At 38.2% G+C, this 19094-nt stretch overlaps 4 protein-coding genes across 8 annotated transcripts; 3 read left to right on the forward strand and 1 right to left on the reverse strand.

Moving 5' to 3' along the window:
- Window positions 1-502: 502 nt before the first annotated feature.
- On the reverse strand, window positions 503-4136 carry LOC127246285 (cycloartenol-C-24-methyltransferase). 4 transcript variants are annotated; one of them, XM_051267581.1, is made up of 15 exons: window positions 3947-4136; window positions 3771-3851; window positions 3562-3646; window positions 2948-3014; window positions 2723-2796; window positions 2399-2483; window positions 2250-2305; window positions 1967-2021; window positions 1809-1856; window positions 1640-1723; window positions 1429-1545; window positions 1265-1348; window positions 1047-1172; window positions 867-964; window positions 503-779 (listed from the first exon to the last, which is right to left on the reverse strand). In XM_051267581.1, exons 3-15 carry the CDS (start codon window positions 3642-3644, stop codon window positions 713-715), a joined length of 1044 nt encoding a protein of 347 aa, XP_051123538.1. In that variant the 5' UTR covers window positions 3645-3646; window positions 3771-3851; window positions 3947-4136; the 3' UTR covers window positions 503-712. The 4 variants fall into 4 exon arrangements, with proteins under 4 accessions (XP_051123538.1, XP_051123512.1, XP_051123520.1 ...); XM_051267555.1 differs by having other exon boundaries at window positions 3562-3651; XM_051267563.1 differs by having other exon boundaries at window positions 3771-4136.
- Window positions 4137-5818: 1682 nt separating this feature from the next.
- LOC127246482 (cytochrome b5 domain-containing protein RLF) lies at window positions 5819-8898 on the forward strand. Of its 2 annotated transcripts, none has more exons than XM_051267902.1 (6): window positions 5819-5920; window positions 6259-6331; window positions 6490-6871; window positions 7615-7749; window positions 8447-8497; window positions 8603-8898. In XM_051267902.1, the coding sequence occupies exons 2-6, from the start codon at window positions 6299-6301 to the stop codon at window positions 8677-8679; spliced, it is 678 nt and encodes a 225-aa protein (XP_051123859.1). In that variant the 5' UTR covers window positions 5819-5920; window positions 6259-6298; the 3' UTR covers window positions 8680-8898. The 2 variants fall into 2 exon arrangements, with proteins under 2 accessions (XP_051123859.1, XP_051123867.1); XM_051267910.1 differs by having other exon boundaries at window positions 5852-5944.
- Window positions 8899-9140: 242 nt separating this feature from the next.
- Window positions 9141-10679, forward strand: LOC127247541 (uncharacterized). Its single transcript, XM_051269465.1, has one exon. The coding sequence runs from the start codon at window positions 9177-9179 to the stop codon at window positions 10677-10679; it is 1503 nt and encodes a 500-aa protein (XP_051125422.1). The 5' UTR covers window positions 9141-9176.
- Window positions 10567-18624, forward strand: LOC127247615 (DNA topoisomerase 2). The gene is given in 18 exon segments (XM_051269589.1): window positions 10567-10685; window positions 12357-13028; window positions 13130-13422; window positions 13519-13585; window positions 13701-13980; window positions 14067-14266; window positions 14347-14556; window positions 14652-14765; window positions 14860-14970; window positions 15090-15254; window positions 15363-15704; window positions 15803-15936; window positions 16010-16367; window positions 16456-16642; window positions 16748-16797; window positions 16887-17315; window positions 17403-17805; window positions 17884-18624. Coding segments are annotated over 17 exon segments (4521 nt in total). The 5' UTR covers window positions 10567-10685; window positions 12357-12434; the 3' UTR covers window positions 18468-18624.
- Window positions 18625-19094: the final 470 nt, after the last annotated feature.

Consider the following 19094-nt stretch of genomic DNA (forward strand, 5'->3'; position numbering starts at 1 on the left):
TCATTAACTTTTTCTTTTAAAATCAGCAAAAATCGTTTTTCGTTTAATATAATATATAAATAATTTATTATTATTATTATTATTCTAAAAAAAAAAAATGACCGAAAAGAATCAAGCGGACAAACCGCAATTCCCGCCGAAAAAAACTCAGCCCTTACCTTCCTATTTAACGGCGGACAAATCACCGCCGCCGATGCTGCTTTTCCGACAGAGAATTCCTCCGTTCCCCGCCGCCGCATCTTTTTCCCGACAAGTTTCGACTGCCGGGTGAAAGATGCCGGGGAAGCTTCTAGATTCCGCTGTCAGAATTGCCTACAGGTTCCATTCCCGGTGCCCCCAGACCGGCCGGACCTACTACCACCCACCCCCCACCGGCAAAGACGACGGCGCCGCCCCATCCTCCACCACCACCACTACCACCGATTTCATTTACATTCTACACAGTGTCGCATTGTAGACAAGCAGAGGCAGAGAGAATCATTAACTGATACGAAATCACAGCTCTCGTCAATGGAACCTTAAAAACACCAGAAAAGAAATGTTTCGATGATAGGATGATAATGATGTCCAGTTTCATTACCAATACACCATAAAACATTCGATTCAAACTCAAACAAAAACCGAAAGAACGACGGCCCGGCACACGATCATAATAATCACGCATAATAGCCGAGGAATTTGGGTAATAACACATTCGATAGATGCACGCCGACTACGAGTTCTCCTCCGTTCGAGGCTTCCGCGCAAGGAAGAAGTACATCGACGTGAAAATCTCTTTCCTGAAAGTTCCAGATCGATCGATAATTATGTCAAAACATCGATGCTTCTACGAGACGACAAAAATTACGGGAAAAAAAGATTCTTACTTTCCACCAGCGACGAGTCCTTCGGCAGCTTTCTCCAAGAACGATTGAACCCTTTGGCTTCCCTTCGGAGCAATACCGAGTTTCTCTAATGCAATAACCTGCAATGATTGATCGATCGATTCTTGTAATAAGACTGCGAGTGGTAAAATGGTTACGAGAATTCGGATGTAAAATTCTTACCATGTTTCGGGTGAAGAATCGACCGACTGCTGTAAGGCGGAAGCTGCTGAGAGAGAATTGGCTCGTATCCATCGGCGCGTACCACGGGACGGTAGAGTCCACGGCAAGATCCTTCTCCCAAACAACCTTAGCGAAGATGAAATTCTCATTTAATTCGTTTATTACATTGCGATGATCAGCTGAATAAGAATACAGTGGTAAAGCATTCGGAAACTCACTTCGAAGCCAGCTTTCTTAACGGCGTCTAGGCACTGGCGAGTCAGTCGAATGTCGGGGAGGCCATTGCCGAGCTCGATTTCAGCCTGCACGGGTGTAGATATCGTAATGAGACGCAGATGCAAATGCAAATGCAAATGAAAATTTTTTTAGAACATTTGGTTACTTTGATCCGTTTGTGTTCTTCGTTGTTAGGGTCGTAGGCGTCCGTCATGCACCACTCGTATACAGCGAAGCATTGGCCGGGTTTCAGCACTCGGTAAATCTCCTTATAGCAGCCGACCTTGACGAAAACATGGATCGCGGAAAGCACGAAAGGTTAGTACAAAGAAAAGCTTATAGAGTCGATGTTGCGAAAGAAGTTTGAATTAGCATACCGCATCGGGAGCGTGGCAGGTGGCTTCGATTGCATATACAGCATCGAATGTATTGTCCGGGAACGGCATCTTCATGAAATCGGCCTCCATTGTTGCAAAGAAAATATTAGGATGGAAATAGTATGAAAATTCTGCCGGGAACAACGATTCGATATTCAATTTGACTTACTTTAACGAAATCGCAAGTTCGGTCCACTCCAGCGTGACGATTTAGCACCTGCAGAGTCGAAAAAAAGACTGCATTATACTTAGAAAATATACACAGGGTCGAAGAAAAGTTTGTTTCATATGATTTAATTAAAAAAACTAATCGAAACAAGCACAAACCTTCCCCCTCGATATCTGGTATTCATTGTTGTTGAGGCCCGTCACCGATGTGCGGCTGCAAGACGACAACAAACACTAAAAGTCCGAAGAAGAATCGCAATTGCCAAATTAATCTTAATATCTACCGCGAGGCGCTGATATGATATTACTAATATTGAGCATGATTTTCAACAGAAATCGCAGTATGCGATTCAAAATAGAAATATGCGAAAACAGGTCAAAGAAGGAAGACAAATAAGGACAAGACAATCGAACAAATGAATGAGCAAACTTCCTGCATTACCTAAACCGAGCAATTTCTCTTAACGGCCCGCCAATACCACATCCGACGTCCAAGACCTATAGAAAAAAAACAACACAAAAACGTCAGTCCGATTTGAAGCATATAAATAGAAGTCTTGAGGTAGCTAAAACAAACGGCCATCAAAACACCTTCTGTCCCGGTTTCAGCCCGAGCTGCAAGGCGAGGAAGTGTTCGTGCCGCTTAATACTCTCTTGGAGAGACTCCCCTTTCCACCTATCAAATCGCGTCAACAATCGTATTTAGAAGTCAATTACGATTCTAATGCTGAATCACAACTTTCAGTACCATGCTGACAACACCGTAGACATAGAGCACATAATGTAATGACAGATAATACACGATATTAATTTAACATAATACAAATACAATATATGAACTAACAACACATAAGATGGTCCACAGAATCGATGTTCAATTGAAAGTGATAAAGCAAAATGGAAAAAGCGATTCACCTCGGCGCAAAATGGAACGATTCTCCCCATCCATATTCGTAGAAGCTTGTGACAAGATCATAGTACTTGTTTACCTAATAAGGAACACAAAGCAATAAGCTTTAGCACATAATTGTTAAGTTTGTCGATCAAAAAAGCGCACGGCTAAAACTTCGACGACAAAAATAGCAACCACCATTGCTGTTAATATCGACGAAGATTGGAATTACTAATAAGAAAGCTCACCATATCAGTGTAGTTAACTTTTCTGTCTTCCTCATGACCTCCATAGAAACCATGATACTTCTCATACCTGTTTCATACCAACACAATGACAATAATCAAAAGATCATCACACAAATCCAATTGTGTGCAAAACAAATGGAAATTAGTTCAAAACTTTGCAAATAAACTGATGATTGATGCACCTTAACAATGTAGAATCAAAGACTAACAACATTAAAACCTTCTAAACTCAGATATGAAATAAATAACAGGAAGAGAAAGAAGAATAGTATTTTGTAGAAATCCAAAAAAAAAAAAAGAACATAAAGAACATAGTGAACATTTACAGCTGTTTATTAAGCACTGATTTATTGCCAGATACTATTCCACCAAACAACAATAAAATCCATTGAAGGCACTCAAAACATCAAAATATATACAGATATATATATATATAAGAGTAACAAGATTTAAGCTTGCTTTCAAATCACATCCAAAAGTATGCTACAAAGAGGTCACTGTAGATCAAAGCTGAATATGGAAGGTGTGGAGATTCTGTAGTGTACTTTTCAAACTCGAAATGATTAATCTCACTGTGTGTGTTTGTGTGTATATATATTTTTTTAGGGATTTACTTGTCGACGGCGGAGAGAACTTGTTGCTTCTCGATCTTACCCCCGACGCCAGACGCCAGATCCAATGTTCCTGCCTTAGCCATCTCTGTTCTATCAATTAACCCTTGGCAAAATCAAAACCACGATCTTGGAGATCTAATTGCAGAAAAATTAAACGAAAAATCGACTTCATGCATAGAAAGCATAACAATGCAGGAGATTATACTCACCGGAGAAGACGATCGTTCGATTTCCAATGCCCCTTCCGAGAGACCACAAAATCGGCAAAAAAATTACAAAACAACTCCGATCTGGGAGAAGGAAAGGAACAATAGGTTATTGTAAGGTCGATTAATCAATTTTCTATGGCAAAGGAGGAGTGAGAGAGGAATGAGAGAGAAGAGACGATAAAAGGCGACAACAAAAAGCTTGAAAGGGCTGTCTTTTGTAGTTTAGTGGACTCCCAAACGTGTCGTCGGAAGTGGCTGCCACCTCAGCGCACGTGCAACGCACGTGATTTCGAATCGCCGGCCGGCAGGCGGGGCGGAGGCGCTTCCGAATCGGGCGGCGGAAGATTGCGTTGCGAGATTTGAAAGAATCGGAGGAAAAAAAATCAGATCTTCGGGATGGATTATCACGTGAGTGCCGAGTGGTTTGGGAAGGTCCTGGAGCTTTACTCCATGCCCTGAACCGTGTGGTGTGGATTTATTGAGCATTCCGGACCATGGACTCGCTGATAATGATTTCTGTTTTGCTGGATTGCATTAGGCACGTGACGCTCCTAAACAAAGTTGGAAATGGTTTTAATTCAGATGTGACATTATTTATTCCGATAATTTATAATATTGCATTTCGTATATATAAGATTTATTACGTACATAAATATAGGATTTATTTATTTATTATTTATTTTTTAATTATAGGATTTATTTATTTATTTTTTATTTTTTAAATATAGGATTTATTTAATGCTTCATTGTTAAGTGGTAAGCGGTGCCGATTCAGAATCATGCTTCGTATATCACAAAACTATATGAATGATTAAAATTGGACGTAAAAAATAAAATTAATTATATATATATTATAGTCATGATGAAAATATTCCAGTATATGTATTTTTAAATTTAAATTAATATTATTAGTTTCATACACTTTCTAATAAAATATATTATTTTTTATAAAATATTATGATTAAAATATTATTTAAATAAAAATAAAAATTTTTATTTTTATTTTAAATCAATTTTAAATTACAACAAAACTTATAAGTGTTTTTGTTTTGTGACATATTTTAAAATATACTCCCTTCGTCCCGAAATTAAGTATTCATTTGTTTTTTACACGTAATTTTTGAAATATTAGTATTATATTAGGATATAGTAGGAATAAAGTAGAAATTACTAAAATAACCTTATTAGTACGTGTGATATAAATATAATGGCATTTGTGTAATATATTATAAGTTGTAACGGTATTTGTAATGTTAGGCAGAAAGTACAGTTACTGAAAAAAAGAAATTGATACTTTGACGGACTAAAATGAAAAAATGAATACTTTATTATAAGACGGAGGGAGTAGTATATTTTTTTATATAAAATATAAAAGATTGTATAAATAATATAAAATAATGAATATGTACAATAAATTGTATTTTCTTTAGAAAATATATGTGTTTGTTTTGAGAAAAGAAAGACACTATGTAAATATTTTATTTCATGCATTGTTTTTTAGAATGCCTCGAAATTTGTGGGTGTTTTATTTCTATATTTTTTTCATACAATATATTATTTGGGTGCGCTCTGAATAAATCTAATCAATTAGTATGCAATTTAAGCCCGACAATTTGATTTGGTGTTGACTATAAATTAGGTTTTTTTATTAAAAATTTGATATAAATAGTATTTTTATAAAATAAAAATTTAATTAAATTAATTTATACTTTTTAAATAGGTTTATGATGGACAAATTTACTTAAAATAAGAAAATACTCCTTTAACAACTGTTATGGGATGGAGCCAGGGAATACATATTTTTGGAAATTTTTAATATTCACCAATAATATTTCTTTTAAAGAAAAAATTCATATTCAATACATACTAAAAAAATCATACTATATTAAATATATCTTTAAAAAACAAAGTTAAAAAAGTTTGGGTATTGGGCCGTACTAGTTTCGAATTGTGTCGAATTTCTAATAATTCGGGAGAGGCCCAATGTTTAAATATGGGCCTCTCAAGAAACCTAGCCCATTTCTGTGAGCTGGCAATCAAAGGCCCATACCTTCTTACTGCGTTCAAGTTACAAAGTATCTAAAAATTAGGGCTCTGTTCGACGCGCAATCGGAGACCAGTCTGTGTCCTGGACGATCTTCTGCGATTATGTACGCTTGAATTTCTACCTGTGTGTACGTATTATTGTGGGTTCTTGATTGGGTGTTAACCTTTGTGTATTTTTATTTTTATTTTAATTATGATTTGGAACGATGGGGGAATTCAGATTTCAGTGAATTGGAAGAATACGATAATTGGAGTGGCTACATACATAGCTGTTAATGGAATTGCGCTTTTTTGCTTGTATTGGAAAAGTTATAGTTTGGTTTCTTCAAAATTTATGTTGATTGATGCACGTAGTGATTTTTGGTGATCCTGGAAAGGGGGTTTAGAAAATGTGCTGCTAGTGCATCGAATTCATCAATGATGGAATTTTCGTCTGACGCAGCATTTAGGTGTTTTACTTGGAGTCTGCGTTTTGGCCTACAATGGAGGGGGATGATGATTTTACTTTTTGTCAAGTAAGTCATTGTTATGCATGTATGTATGTATATTAGCTGTTTTTCTTTTTCAATTATTTTTAGATTCCAAACTGTGAATTGCTTATTGGATTATTTCCTGTATTCAGATTAGATTAAATTCTAATTACCTAATTTTTAAATTACAATCTGATTGTAAGGTTGGGACACCTGGAGATGGCGTTGGAGCTCAGAAGATTGCTGATGACATCTGGGAGATTCGTATAGAAGATGGAAATGCGGATACTGCAGATGGTGCTAGTAACCGGAATTCTACAAATGTATTGAACGCCAGCACTTCATCGTATAAGCAGGAAACTGTTGGTTCATTGACATTTAATGTGATTGATGCATCATCGCGTAAAGGGGTAGATCAACGAGCCAAACAAGGCAGCCCTGAGGGTACAGGAAGTGCAAATAAGGCTTCTCCAGAACCCAAAGTTTCTACGAAGAAACCAGTGCCAAGAGCTAAGGTTCCTTTTGAGAAGGGTTACAGTCAGATGGACTGGCTTAAGCTTACAAGAACTCACACTGACCTGGCAGGTACTCGATGTTGTGAGAATACTTTTGTGTGGTTTCTGGGCGTGTGTTTCATCCGCCAAACTACTTATTCATTACGCGTGAATCTTTTTAGATGAAATGCTTTATCATCTGAATTGGCTTGCCAATGTTTTCCCATATGTTATTCTGCTTTCCTATTTTTGCCTGTCTTGGATGCTATTGTCTTGTGTATGATTTAACTTTGTATCCCTTGGTAAATAGACGAATTTTCCCCCAATTGACTGATAACATGTGGTAGAGCCAGTGCTCGTGAAAAAATTATTTTACTGCATGATATTACGTAATGTTATTTGCACGATTTGTTTCATTCCGAGCCTTCCAACTATTACTCTTGTGTTGTTTTCTGCAATGTTTGATATTCGTTTACAACTGAGCATATTATATGTTTCTGAATCCCCTTAATTTCTTCTTGCAATTTATGTTATATTATTTTAGCCACACAAGGGGTTTTAAAGGGGTGTTTCAAAGGTGTTTTTATAGAAATGTATAGCTCATTAAAACCAGATGCGGTGTTGTGCGCTAGTCCACTTCCATGCTTAATGAACGTATGGCCATGAGTTTCATCATTTAGATAAGGAGAAAGTTCTATAGCAACATAAGAGGTTGTTGTTTCAATGCCCACTTATTTGTAGAATAGTAGTACTTCACTTGCTAACTTTATATGATGGGTTGCAAAATTAGATGAGATAATCGGTTGAACAATGACCATAGTTTGATTGTTTCAGGATTGAAGGGGCAGTCGAATAGACGGTTAATATCTTTGGATGAAGTTAAACAACACCAGTCTGAGGGCTCCATGTGGACGGTTCTCAAAGGGCGCGTCTACAATATTGCACCTTATATGAAGTTCCATCCTGGAGGTAGATATCCAATTGAATTTACTTTTCACTGTTTTTTTTTTTCTTTCGCTCACGGCTTATCCCTGAAAGATTTTCCTCACTCTTAGGTGAAAAGATGCCTTTGTTTCATTTGGACTTTTAATGCAAAAGCTTCATCAATCATAGATGATGATATATGCTTAATATGTTGTTTTCTTATCTTCTAGAAAATGCACTATTTCACCATAACTATGTTGGCGGTTGAGTTCGACCCATCATCAATTTGCATTCAGTCCCTGTGCTAATTTCATCAAAGGAATAACGCTCATTACTTGTGTGGCTTTTATTTCAAGTTCACCTTAGATTAAATTTTGAAACGAAAAAGAATGTCATTTAATTGATTGGTTTTGCTTCTCATGTCAACTCCCCTAATGTTATTCTTATCCATGTTTCTTTCTAACATACATGTATTTTGCTTGTGCATATTGTCGTCTGCAGCTCCCTGTTTTTTCTCGCGAAACATCACATCAAACCACTATTTAAACATAAAAATACATACACAGACATGTTTCTCCCTTTTTGTGGTTGATTCTTCTGCCATTAATTTGATGGAATATTTGTCTTCACTCGGGGCATTATATCCTAAATATTCGTAACTCTCGCGATCCTCCACATAGTTTACAATGCATATTTTCTTTAGTGATTGTATGTTCACTCATACACTGAAATTTTCTGCTAGGTGTGGATATGCTGATGAAGGCAGTCGGAAAAGATTGTACATCTTTATTCAGTATCCTCATTATAATTCTAATATCGCGCCATTTATATCTGGCTACTTAATTTTTCATTCGACATCTGAACCTGCTGAGATTTGTGATCCTGATACATGGTTCAGATAAGTACCACGCTTGGGTTAATGCAGAATTCTTGCTGGAAAAATGCCTCGTCGGCATTTTAGAGGAACACCAATGAAGGTATTCAATTTCATGAAGCAAGGGGACTCGGTTTCAGTAGAGATGTCGCGAAAGCCGAGCTGGATGCAAGACATTGATCTAGTGTTATTGTTATTGTTGAAATAAGTGAGAGCAAAATTGTTAAAGTGTGTATGCCCTGTAGAGCACAGAAATGAATAAGAATGTACTTCACATTCCTTTGTATTGAATTGGCTTACAATGATAAGTTAATTGAAAATGTTTCGAAAGGCCTTCTTAGTTTAGTAAATATGAATGTCATAATATTAATAAAATATTGTAACGGTTATAAGTTCACTTTTTTTTAACAAAATATATATTTTTATTTTGTTACGTCTCCGTAAATATTAATTTTGTTTTAGTAAATGTATTAATATTACAAATAGCCTTGTACTTTGAATTAGAATGTGGACACTTTGTTGTTTGGGCCGATATGGGCCCAACAAGTGTAATGTATATATATTCCCAATCAACGTTTTCGATTGCTTGGTTCCGCCGATGATGGCAGCGCCGCCGGAAATCGAGCGCGGAGGCCTTGGGGATAGTGCGAAGCTGTCTTCCGAAATGGAATTTCAATCTTCCGAAGGAAGGGGCGGCTTCGCACCGGGAGAAAAGACGGATGCTTCTGCTACCAACGGCGAGCACGACGCCGTCGTTTCTGTAAGAGCAGGCGCGGAACTCGGTGTCGTCGGAGAATCTGCTACTTGCGGAACTGACTTGGCCGGAAAATCGGCGCTGTGCGTCTCTGAATTAGTCGAAGAAGCTTCTGGTAAGGTGGAAGAGGAAACGCCTGCAAAGTGTTCGGAGAAATGCGCGGTTAGGGTTGAAGCGACTAATGGTACTGCAACGATAGCCGCTTCCGATGATAGTTCTGAGATGGATGGGAAGCGCCATGAAAAGGAGGGTAAGAAGGAGAAGCGGCCAAGACGAAGGGGAGGCAAGGGTAGAGATAACAAGGAGCCTTCGAAATGTTTTCCGATTGAAAAGAAAGAGAAGGAATTGCAGTACACGAGGAAGGAGATGAACGCTCTGAGGTATGAACAATTGGACTACCAAAAGAAGAAATGGATCGAGATTTTTTCAGGTTTCTCTCCATCAGTGATGCAGCAATACGAGGAATTGATTGGAAAAAAACATCAGAAGCATGATCCTCCGAGCATCGAGTTTGATCCTCGTCCCCAATTCCTGAAATCCGCAAATCAGCCTGAAAATTCGGAAATCGAAGACGAATACAGTGATGAAGAAGATGAAGAAGAAGAAGAAGATTACAGTAGCATTCAGAAGCCAGCATTTGTGGTTAAAGGCGAGCCCGACTTCGATTCAGGGCCTCCATTAGACGGCCTAGAATATCTCCGGCGAGTGAGGTGGGAGGCAGCAAGGATCCCAAACGTAAAAGTCGCCAAAATCGACAAGATCAAGGAGCAGAGTGTTTACATGCCTCAAATCCCCGACATCGCGAAATGCCCCAAAAATCTACAGCCACTCAAAGAATGGGAGGATACTTTCCTTGCAGATTTCTCTGAGCTAAGAGAGAAATTCAGCGCAAACAGTTTGATCCAATCCAGTTCATTGCAGGCGCACGAATTTTTGGTTAAGATTGTTGAAAGTGCAAACTCTGAGACAACTGACAGCACAGCTTATACGGATGAGTTGGGGATACAAGAGCCTATAGAAGAAATTAATCCCAATGGTCGCGTCGATGTTCCAATGGTTTCGAAGATTTTGGGAATGGAACCGGCGGCGCGAGCAGCAATGCTGAGGAGGCGAATAAGCTCGGTGGAGAAAATGGGCGGGGTGGCGATTGATGATGGGCTGTGGTTGTTTGCTCTTTGTGCAGCTGTTGATTGTCCCGTTGACGCCGATACCGGCGCGGCGCTAAGGTCGTTGCTCCGGAAGTGTGCTGTTTTACGGGCTGCGAAAACTGAGGTTGATGACGAAGGTATTGTTCTGAATATTCTTGCGACAATCTCCGGGAGATACTTCGGACAGTTGGAGAAGTAAGGAGAGGTATGGACATTTTCTTGTTCATTTATACTTGTTTATGTGCTTATGATCGATCACATGTGTCATGAGAAGTTTGGTATGGTGAGTTTTTCAAAGTTTTGGAAATTTTCTTTTTCATTTTTTCTCTACATATTTTTTTCAAAAATATTACTCCCTTCGTCTCACCTACTAACCTACTATGTCCACGTTTGCCATTTCTATCTTGTACCACGTACTATGTCACTACTTTTTTTTCTTAATAATTACACACTTTAATCTTATTTTAAACTTTTTAATTTTATTTTTTTAAAATTTAATTTAAACTAATTAATTATTTTAATCTTAATTTATAATTATTTATATTAACACATCTTTATTATTTTTATATTTCTGCTCAATTTTCTATAGCTGGCATAAAAATATTTATTCAAAATGTTTTTCACAAAACAAGCACACCTTTGAGATATTCACCATTTGGTATGATGTGCATAAATATGTATGAGATGCTTAGTACTCCCTCCGTCTCAAAAATCATACAACATTTCCTTTTGGTATATTCTAAACATTCATGCAATATTTTCAAAATAAAAAATAATTAATTATACTTAATTTCTATTCCACACTTTATCACATTTTATCACTCAAATAAAAAAAATAAAATATACATTTATCTCTCCGTCACATTACCTAATTTCTAAATTATCTTATTTAATACTACCTACCTAACAATCCGTCTTCAAAACAAATATTGCACCTTGTTTGCGACAGAGAGACTAGTATTTTTTAAGCTGAAAACAATTTATCATAAAGATTATTTATAAGAATAATATAAACAAATACAAAGTTAACAATCCCGAGATGTTTTTTTTTTTTTTTTTTAAATGGTACTTAAGGCAAATGAAAATGTTTGTTTAAACTATAAGCAGATGAAATTTTGAAATTTTTTATGCATAATGTAAATGTTTAGTATTAGAAGGATATTCAGTGGAAAAAAAATACTCCTCCCATTTTAATTAATATTTTTTTTAATTTTAATTTTATATGTTCAGTAATAATTGATACATTTTTTTTATTTTTTTTTTATATTTTTATAACAATTAATATATTTTAATTTTAAATAAAAATATATTTAATAAATATATATTAATTTAATTGCGTAGATATTAGAAGTATGTTTTGGGTTCCCAAGTTATTAAAGAAAAAAATATATTAAAAAATAATGTTTAAAAAATGTAAATATAAACAAAGTTTTCCAAATATTATAAGTAAAAATTATACAACTGTGTTATAAATAAATTGCAATATGATATTGAAATTCATTGAATCGGAATAAGAATAGTTTAAAGCCGACGAATATCAATTCTACGCATTTATTTCCATTTTAATCCAACAATTATATTATTAATTCTATAGAAATTTCAATTTTAACCTTATAATGGTAACAAAATTATATCTATTATTTTGATCGATTTTTTTTAGAAATAATTGCAAATTTTAGTATTAGGCACTTAAAAAAATGGGCCGATCGAATAAAACCACAGCTCATTAAAGTTTGCACAAGCCCACATAAAACGGGTCGGACACGGACTGAAAGACAACCCGGTTTGAATAACCCGTTTTTTCAAATTCAAAATTCAAAACTTGAAACAATAGCCGTTAGACCGCCATTGATAAAGGTACCCTTCTTCTTGGCAGCGCTGCTCGTTTTCATTTCAGACAGACACTCTCTCCGTGTCTCTCTTATTCTCTTTTCTCTATTGAGTTTCTGAAGCCATGGCCGGCGCTAAGAAAGCAGCACCAGCAGCCCCCCTAACCACCAGCAACAACGCCAATATCCTACAGCCTGAGATCGCCGCCGGAGGCGGCGGCGGCAAGAAAACCATCGAACAGACATACCAGAAGAAAACGCAGCTCGAGCACATCCTCCTCCGCCCCGACACCTACATCGGCTCCATTGAAAAGCACACCCAAAACCTATGGGTGTACGAGAACGACCAGATGATCCAGAAATCCATCACCTACGTCCCCGGACTGTACAAGATCTTCGACGAAATTCTCGTCAACGCCGCCGATAACAAGCAGAGAGACCCCAGGATGGACTCAGTGAAGGTGACTATTGACGTCGAATCGAACTGCATCAGCATCTACAACAACGGGGATGGAGTTCCGGTCGAGATCCACCAGGAGGAAGGGGTTTACGTTCCGGAACTGATTTTTGGGCATTTGTTGACCAGCAGCAATTACGACGACAACGAGAAGAAGACTACCGGCGGGAGGAACGGTTACGGGGCCAAACTTACAAACATTTTCTCGACTGAGTTTGTGATCGAGACTGCGGATGGGAAGAGGCAGAAACGATACAAGCAGGTATGAATTTCTTGTTGAAATTTCAATCAGTTCCTTTGAATCTTGATGCGATTTCTGGTTTTGAGGATGCTTCTTGTTGAAATATTGTTGATTCCTTTTAGGTATTCTCTAAGAATATGGCAACGAAATCCGAACCTGTAATAACGAAGTGCAGATCTGGTGAGAATTGGACAAAGATCACATTCAAGCCAGATCTGGGAAAATTTGGGATGACATATTTGGAAGAGGATGTGGTTGCTTTGATGAAGAAGCGTGTAATCGATGTTGCTGGATGTCTTGGGAAGACAGTGAAGGTGGAATTGAATGGGCAGACATTTCATTTCAAGTCATTCTCCAGTTACTGTGATCTTTACCTGAAATCTGTATCAGATTCTGGTTCAGATCCACTTCCAAGGTCTGTTTCTTGTTTCCATGGTTTCCATCTTCCATTTATTGCAGTGTAGCTAATAATCAATCTAATAATACAATAATATATGTATATATCTTGCAGGTTTGAAGAGGAAGTTCATGACAGATGGCAAATTTGCATCAGCAGGAGTGAAGGGCAGTTTCAGCAGGTAATGAATGATTAATGTTTGTGATTTAATTTATGAGAAGAGGAAGAAGACAGATTTTGTTCAAGAAATGTAAACAAGTTAATGTGGATTGATGTTGGTTTGGTTTAATAATCAGGTCAGCTTTGTTAATGGAATCGCGACGATCAAGGGCGGGACTCATGTCGATTATGTCACTAACAAGATAACAAGCCATCTTATAACAGTGATCAAGAACAAGAACAAAAAGAACAAGAAATTTGACCTTAAGCCTCACACTGTCAAGAACCATTTATGGGTGTTTGTCAATGCCCTTATTGACAACCCTGCCTTCGATTCTCAAACCAAGGAGACTCTGACGCTTCGTGCCGCAAGCTTTGGATCTTCATGGGATTTCTCAACAAAGTTTCTAGACAAAGGTACTGTATCGTGTTTTCGCCTAAAAGTTCATTACAAGCTTTATTCCAAGACTGGTTTCTTGAACTCTATTGTTTATCCTCTGCAGTGGCCAAATCAGACATCATGAAAAACATTGAGGAGTGGGCAGAGTTTAAGCAGAAGAAAGACCTCAAGAAAACAGATGGATCTAAGGACAGGAGGATCTACGGATTAGCCAAGTTAGCCGATGCAAATGAGGCGGGGAGTAGGAATTCTGATAAATGCACCCTGATTTTGACAGAAGGAGATTCAGCCAAAGCACTTGCAGTAAGTTATAAGCTTAAGACAAGACTGAGAAATGGTTTTGTATGTTTAGCAAGAAGTTTAATGTCTCAAATATTGTTCAGATTGCTGGACTCTCTGTTGTCGGGCGTGATCACTACGGCGTGTTCCCTCTGAGGGGAAAATTGCTCAATGTAAGGGAAGCAAGTCATAATCAGCTAATGCAAAATGCTGAAATTCAGCACATCAAGCAGATTCTTGGTCTGCAGCATGGAAAACAATATGACAATGTTAAGTCACTGAGATATGGTCACTTGATGATAATGACTGATCAGGTTGCCATATTTGTGGTTCAGTTAGTAATGGTTTTCTTCATCTTTTTCGATTTTACAGCCTTTTAAACTAAAGTATAATCTTTGGCTTGGTGTAGGATCATGATGGTTCTCACATCAAAGGGCTCCTGATTAATTTTATCCATTCATTTTGGCCGTCGCTGCTCAAAATTCCTACCTTCCTGTTGGAGTTCATTACTCCTATTGTAAAGGTTTGCAACAACAAGCAGACAATAGCTTTAATCTTGAGTTCAGTTGGTGATCCTTTGATGATCTATAACTCTTTAATGGTGTTTTCTTCTTCAGGCCACTCATAAAACAGAGGGGAAGCTATCTTTCTATACAATGCCCGAGTATGAAAGTTGGAAACAAAGTTTGGGGCCACAAGCAAGAAACTGGACCATTAAGTACTATAAGGTGTTTTGGCTTATGCTCAATAGAAAGAATGGATCAGTTTTTGATTATTCAGTGTTACTTTCTGTTCCTTTATCATCTGCAGTTCCTAATGTATTCATTCTGTTTGTGTACACTTTCAGGGGTTGGGAACCAGCACAGATCAAGAAGGGAAGGAGTATTTTCAAGCTCTTGGAAAGCACAAGAAGGATTTTGTCTGGGAGAATGAGGAGGATGGCGATGCAATCGAACTTGCTTTCAGTAAAAAGAAGATTGAAGCAAGAAAGAATTGGCTCAGGCAATTTGAGGTATATACTAATTTGTAGATATACACACATATATATGTATATATAATTCTTCAAGCTTTTCTCTATGGTTGTCCAATACTTAGAAGCTATCATTTTCTTGTTTTGCAGCCCGGCACGTACCTTGATCAGGAAGAGCAACACATCAAGTATCGGGACTTTGTGCATAAGGAGCTCATTCTGTTCTCAATGGCAGATCTTCAGAGATCAATTCCATCCATGGTGGATGGCCTAAAACCTGGGCAGAGAAAGATACTCTACTGTTCTTTCAAGAGGAACTTTATCAAGGAAGCAAAAGTCGCCCAGTTCTCTGGTTATGTGTCCGAACACTCGGCATATCATCATGGAGAGCAGAGTCTTGCCAGTACAATTATTGGCATGGCACAAGATTATACAGGCAGTAACAACATAAATCTCCTCATGCCAAATGGTCAGTTCGGGACACGAGTCCAGGTACTACAACAAACTATATGATATGTCTCTCTCTCTCTCACTCACAAGTTGTTTAACTTTGTAGTCTTATTCGAATCGATGACATATTGTTTTCTCAGGGAGGCAAAGATCATGCCAGTGCTAGGTATATCTTCACACAGCTTTCTCCAATCACTCGGTTTTTGTTCCCCAAGGCCGATGACATGCTCCTTAACTACTTAAATGAGGACGGGCAATCAATTGAACCTACATGGTGAGTTTTACAGGGTGTTCTTAAAACTGGTGTTGGTTGAAGGAGTTGTGACACTGTATATAATAATATGTAGGTATATGCCAACCATACCAATGGTTCTGGTAAATGGAAGTGAAGGGATAGGCACTGGGTGGAGTACATACATTCCGAATTATAACCCCAGAGACATCATTGCTAATGTGAGGCATTTGCTGGACGGCGAACCCATGGAAGCCATGCATCCCTGGTACAGAGGATTCAGAGGTTTGATTGAGAAAACTGCTACAAAAGAAGGTGGTAATAGCTACACTGTCACTGGAATTATAGAGGAAGTTGATGAGACGACGCTGAGGGTAACAGAGCTTCCAGTTCGGAAGTGGACACAAGATTATAAGGAGTTTTTGGAGTCAGCTTCTGCTGAGAATGAAAAGAGCAAGGACCCTTTCATTGAGGTATTGTTCTTAGTTATGTTTATCATGTAACAATGAGGTTAATGATGGTAGGAAAGGAGTTTTATATGCGGAGTTGTGCTTTTTGCAGGCTTGCAGTGATTACAGCACACCGAATTCAGTGAATTTTGTTGTTTATATGTCTCCCGAGGGACTTTTGGCAGCCAAGCAAGAGGGGTTGCTCAAGAAATTTAAGCTAACATCTTCGATTAGCACAAGCAACATGCATCTATTCGATGCGAAAGGTGTCATCAAGAAATACGACACCCCGGAACAGAGTAAGCAACTGCTGCAGCAAAATCTAGAACAGATAAAACAAACAAAATGATTTTGATTGTTTTTATGAAAATAGAACTAACTTCATTGTGTAATTCTTGGTGCAGTTCTTGAGGAATTCTTCTACATAAGGCTTGAATATTATGAGAAGAGAAAGGCAAGTTTTTAAATTTATGGTGAAAATTCAGAGATAAGGGACCATGTATATATCTGCATTTGTGATTAATCAATTGTTTGTTCCTGCAGAAAGCTTTGATGGACAAACTTGATTATGAACTGTTGAAATGTGACAATAAGTGTAGATTCATTAAAGGTGTTGTGGAAGGCACCATTGTTGTTAGCAACAGAAGAAGGGCTGATCTGTTCCTTGAGTTGAAGGAGAAGGGCTTCACCCCCTTCCCGAAAAAGAAAAATGCAGCAGAAGTAGCCGTTGCCGGTGCAACCGATGATGCTGAAGAGACTGAAGAGAATGCCGAAAGTCCAACTGCCCAAGAAACATCTGCAGGTGATTATGACTACTTGATGTCACTGGCAATCGGTACTTTAACTGTTGAGAAGATGAAGGAGCTGCAGAACGAGAGGGACAAGGCGATGAAAGAGCTCGAAGAATTGAAAAGAGCAACGGTGAAATCCTTGTGGGCGAAAGATCTTGATGCTCTTGAATCAAAACTTGATGTGAGGATTCTATTAAGTTAATTCACATTACTCCTGTCATGGTTTGATGGCTGAGTTTATTAACAATGTTCTAAAAACTCGATGCAGGAAATCGACGACAGTGATAGAAAGAGGGAGAAGAAAGAAAAAGAAGCTCTTGGGAAAATGAAGATAGTGAAACCAGTCATCAAGAATGCACGAAAGAACACCAAAAAAGCAACAAACAATGTCGAAGCAGGTGTGCATATTATACACACACATATATATACATATATAGTCAGCAAGCTATGCAAATTTCATGGATAAAAAAATACATAAAACCTGTCCCTTGCAGATAACAACAATGGTGAAGTCAAGAAACCAAGAGGGAAGGCAGCAGCTGCTGCTAAGAAGAAGGCGCCGGCAAAGAAGGTTGCATCAGAAAATGAAAGTGAGGATGATGACGCTGTGGCTGAGCTGCGAGATCGAATTGCTGCTTACAATTTCGACTCTTCCCCGGATCATACTCAAGGTAAGCTGCTAAATGGTGGAGGAATCTTCTAAATATATATATATATATATGATGGATTGTTTATTATCATTCTCGCAGAAATGGAAACTGAAGTGTCCATGGTGCCACCAGCAAAGACCAAAGAACCGAGCAGAAGGACTGCAGCACAGAAGAAGCCATTGGCAAGTGTTTCAGAGATAACTGATGATGATGATGATATCGAGATCATTGACGATGAGTCTGAACCAGAGGCGAAGAAGGGGGGCAGGAAAAAGGTGGTGAATGGGAAGGCAGCAGCGAAACCTCCGGCAGGGGCGAAGAAAAGAGGACCCTCAGCGAAGCAGTCGTCTCAGCTTTTAGGCCAAAAGCTGATCACTGAAGTTCTTCAGCCTGCAGAAAATTCTCCTGAAAAGAAAGTAAGGAAAATGAGGGATTCTCCATTCAACAAGAAAAGCAGTTCCATTCTCGGAAGGACATCATCGTCGAGCATTGTTGAAGACGACAAAGATGAAGAAACTTCAGCAGAAGCTGAGATTGTTGCTCCTAAAGCTCGCCCGACGAGAGTTAACAGGAGGCAAACAAGCTATGTTATCAGTGATGACTCCGACAGTGGCTCTGCCGATAACTTTGGCAGTGATGGTGAAGCCGATAGCGACGACTCAGACTTCGACAATGATGAGTAATTCTTTTAGTGAGAAAACTAAAACCATGAAAACCATGACTAAGTGTAAACTTTAAATCCTCTGAATTCTTGCAACCTTTGTGGACCAAATAGAAGAAGATGACAACAGTTAATTGTCCTTTTCTCTTGCAAAAATGACTACTTTATTTCTTTTCCTAGATACCCCATTTGCCTTATCCTTTCTACCAATCAGACGAAACCCTTTATTGTCATCATCCATCACTTTTTTCTTAAAAGTAATCAAAGGCAAAAAGACCCCTTCTCATATAAATCTTTCTTCTTCTGTTCTTGGTCTTCTTCCATGGCTGCCTTATCAATCAACCACAGTGTTATTCCCTTTCCAGTTGGGATTCTCAGGGGCAGCAGCAATTCAAGAATGCCCTGCTGCATAGTTTGTTGCCAAAACAACAACCAGTTCAAAGACAACCTAGGCAAAGAGGACAAGGGGATATTGGTGCAGCAGCTAATAGGGAGACTTGGGAAGGGAGTGAGAGATAATCTGAGCCCAAAACACAAAGGGGACTGGAAAGACTTGACACTTATGAGCCTATCATTTGCAGTGTATGTTTACATGTCTCAGAAGATTGTGTGTGCCTACTGTGTTTGGGTTTCAATGGCTGCCAGTCAA

This window comes from Andrographis paniculata, unplaced genomic scaffold (assembly GCF_009805555.1).
Source record: "Andrographis paniculata isolate CXL003 unplaced genomic scaffold, ASM980555v1 Contig10END, whole genome shotgun sequence".
NCBI classification, from domain to species: domain Eukaryota; kingdom Viridiplantae; phylum Streptophyta; class Magnoliopsida; order Lamiales; family Acanthaceae; genus Andrographis; species Andrographis paniculata.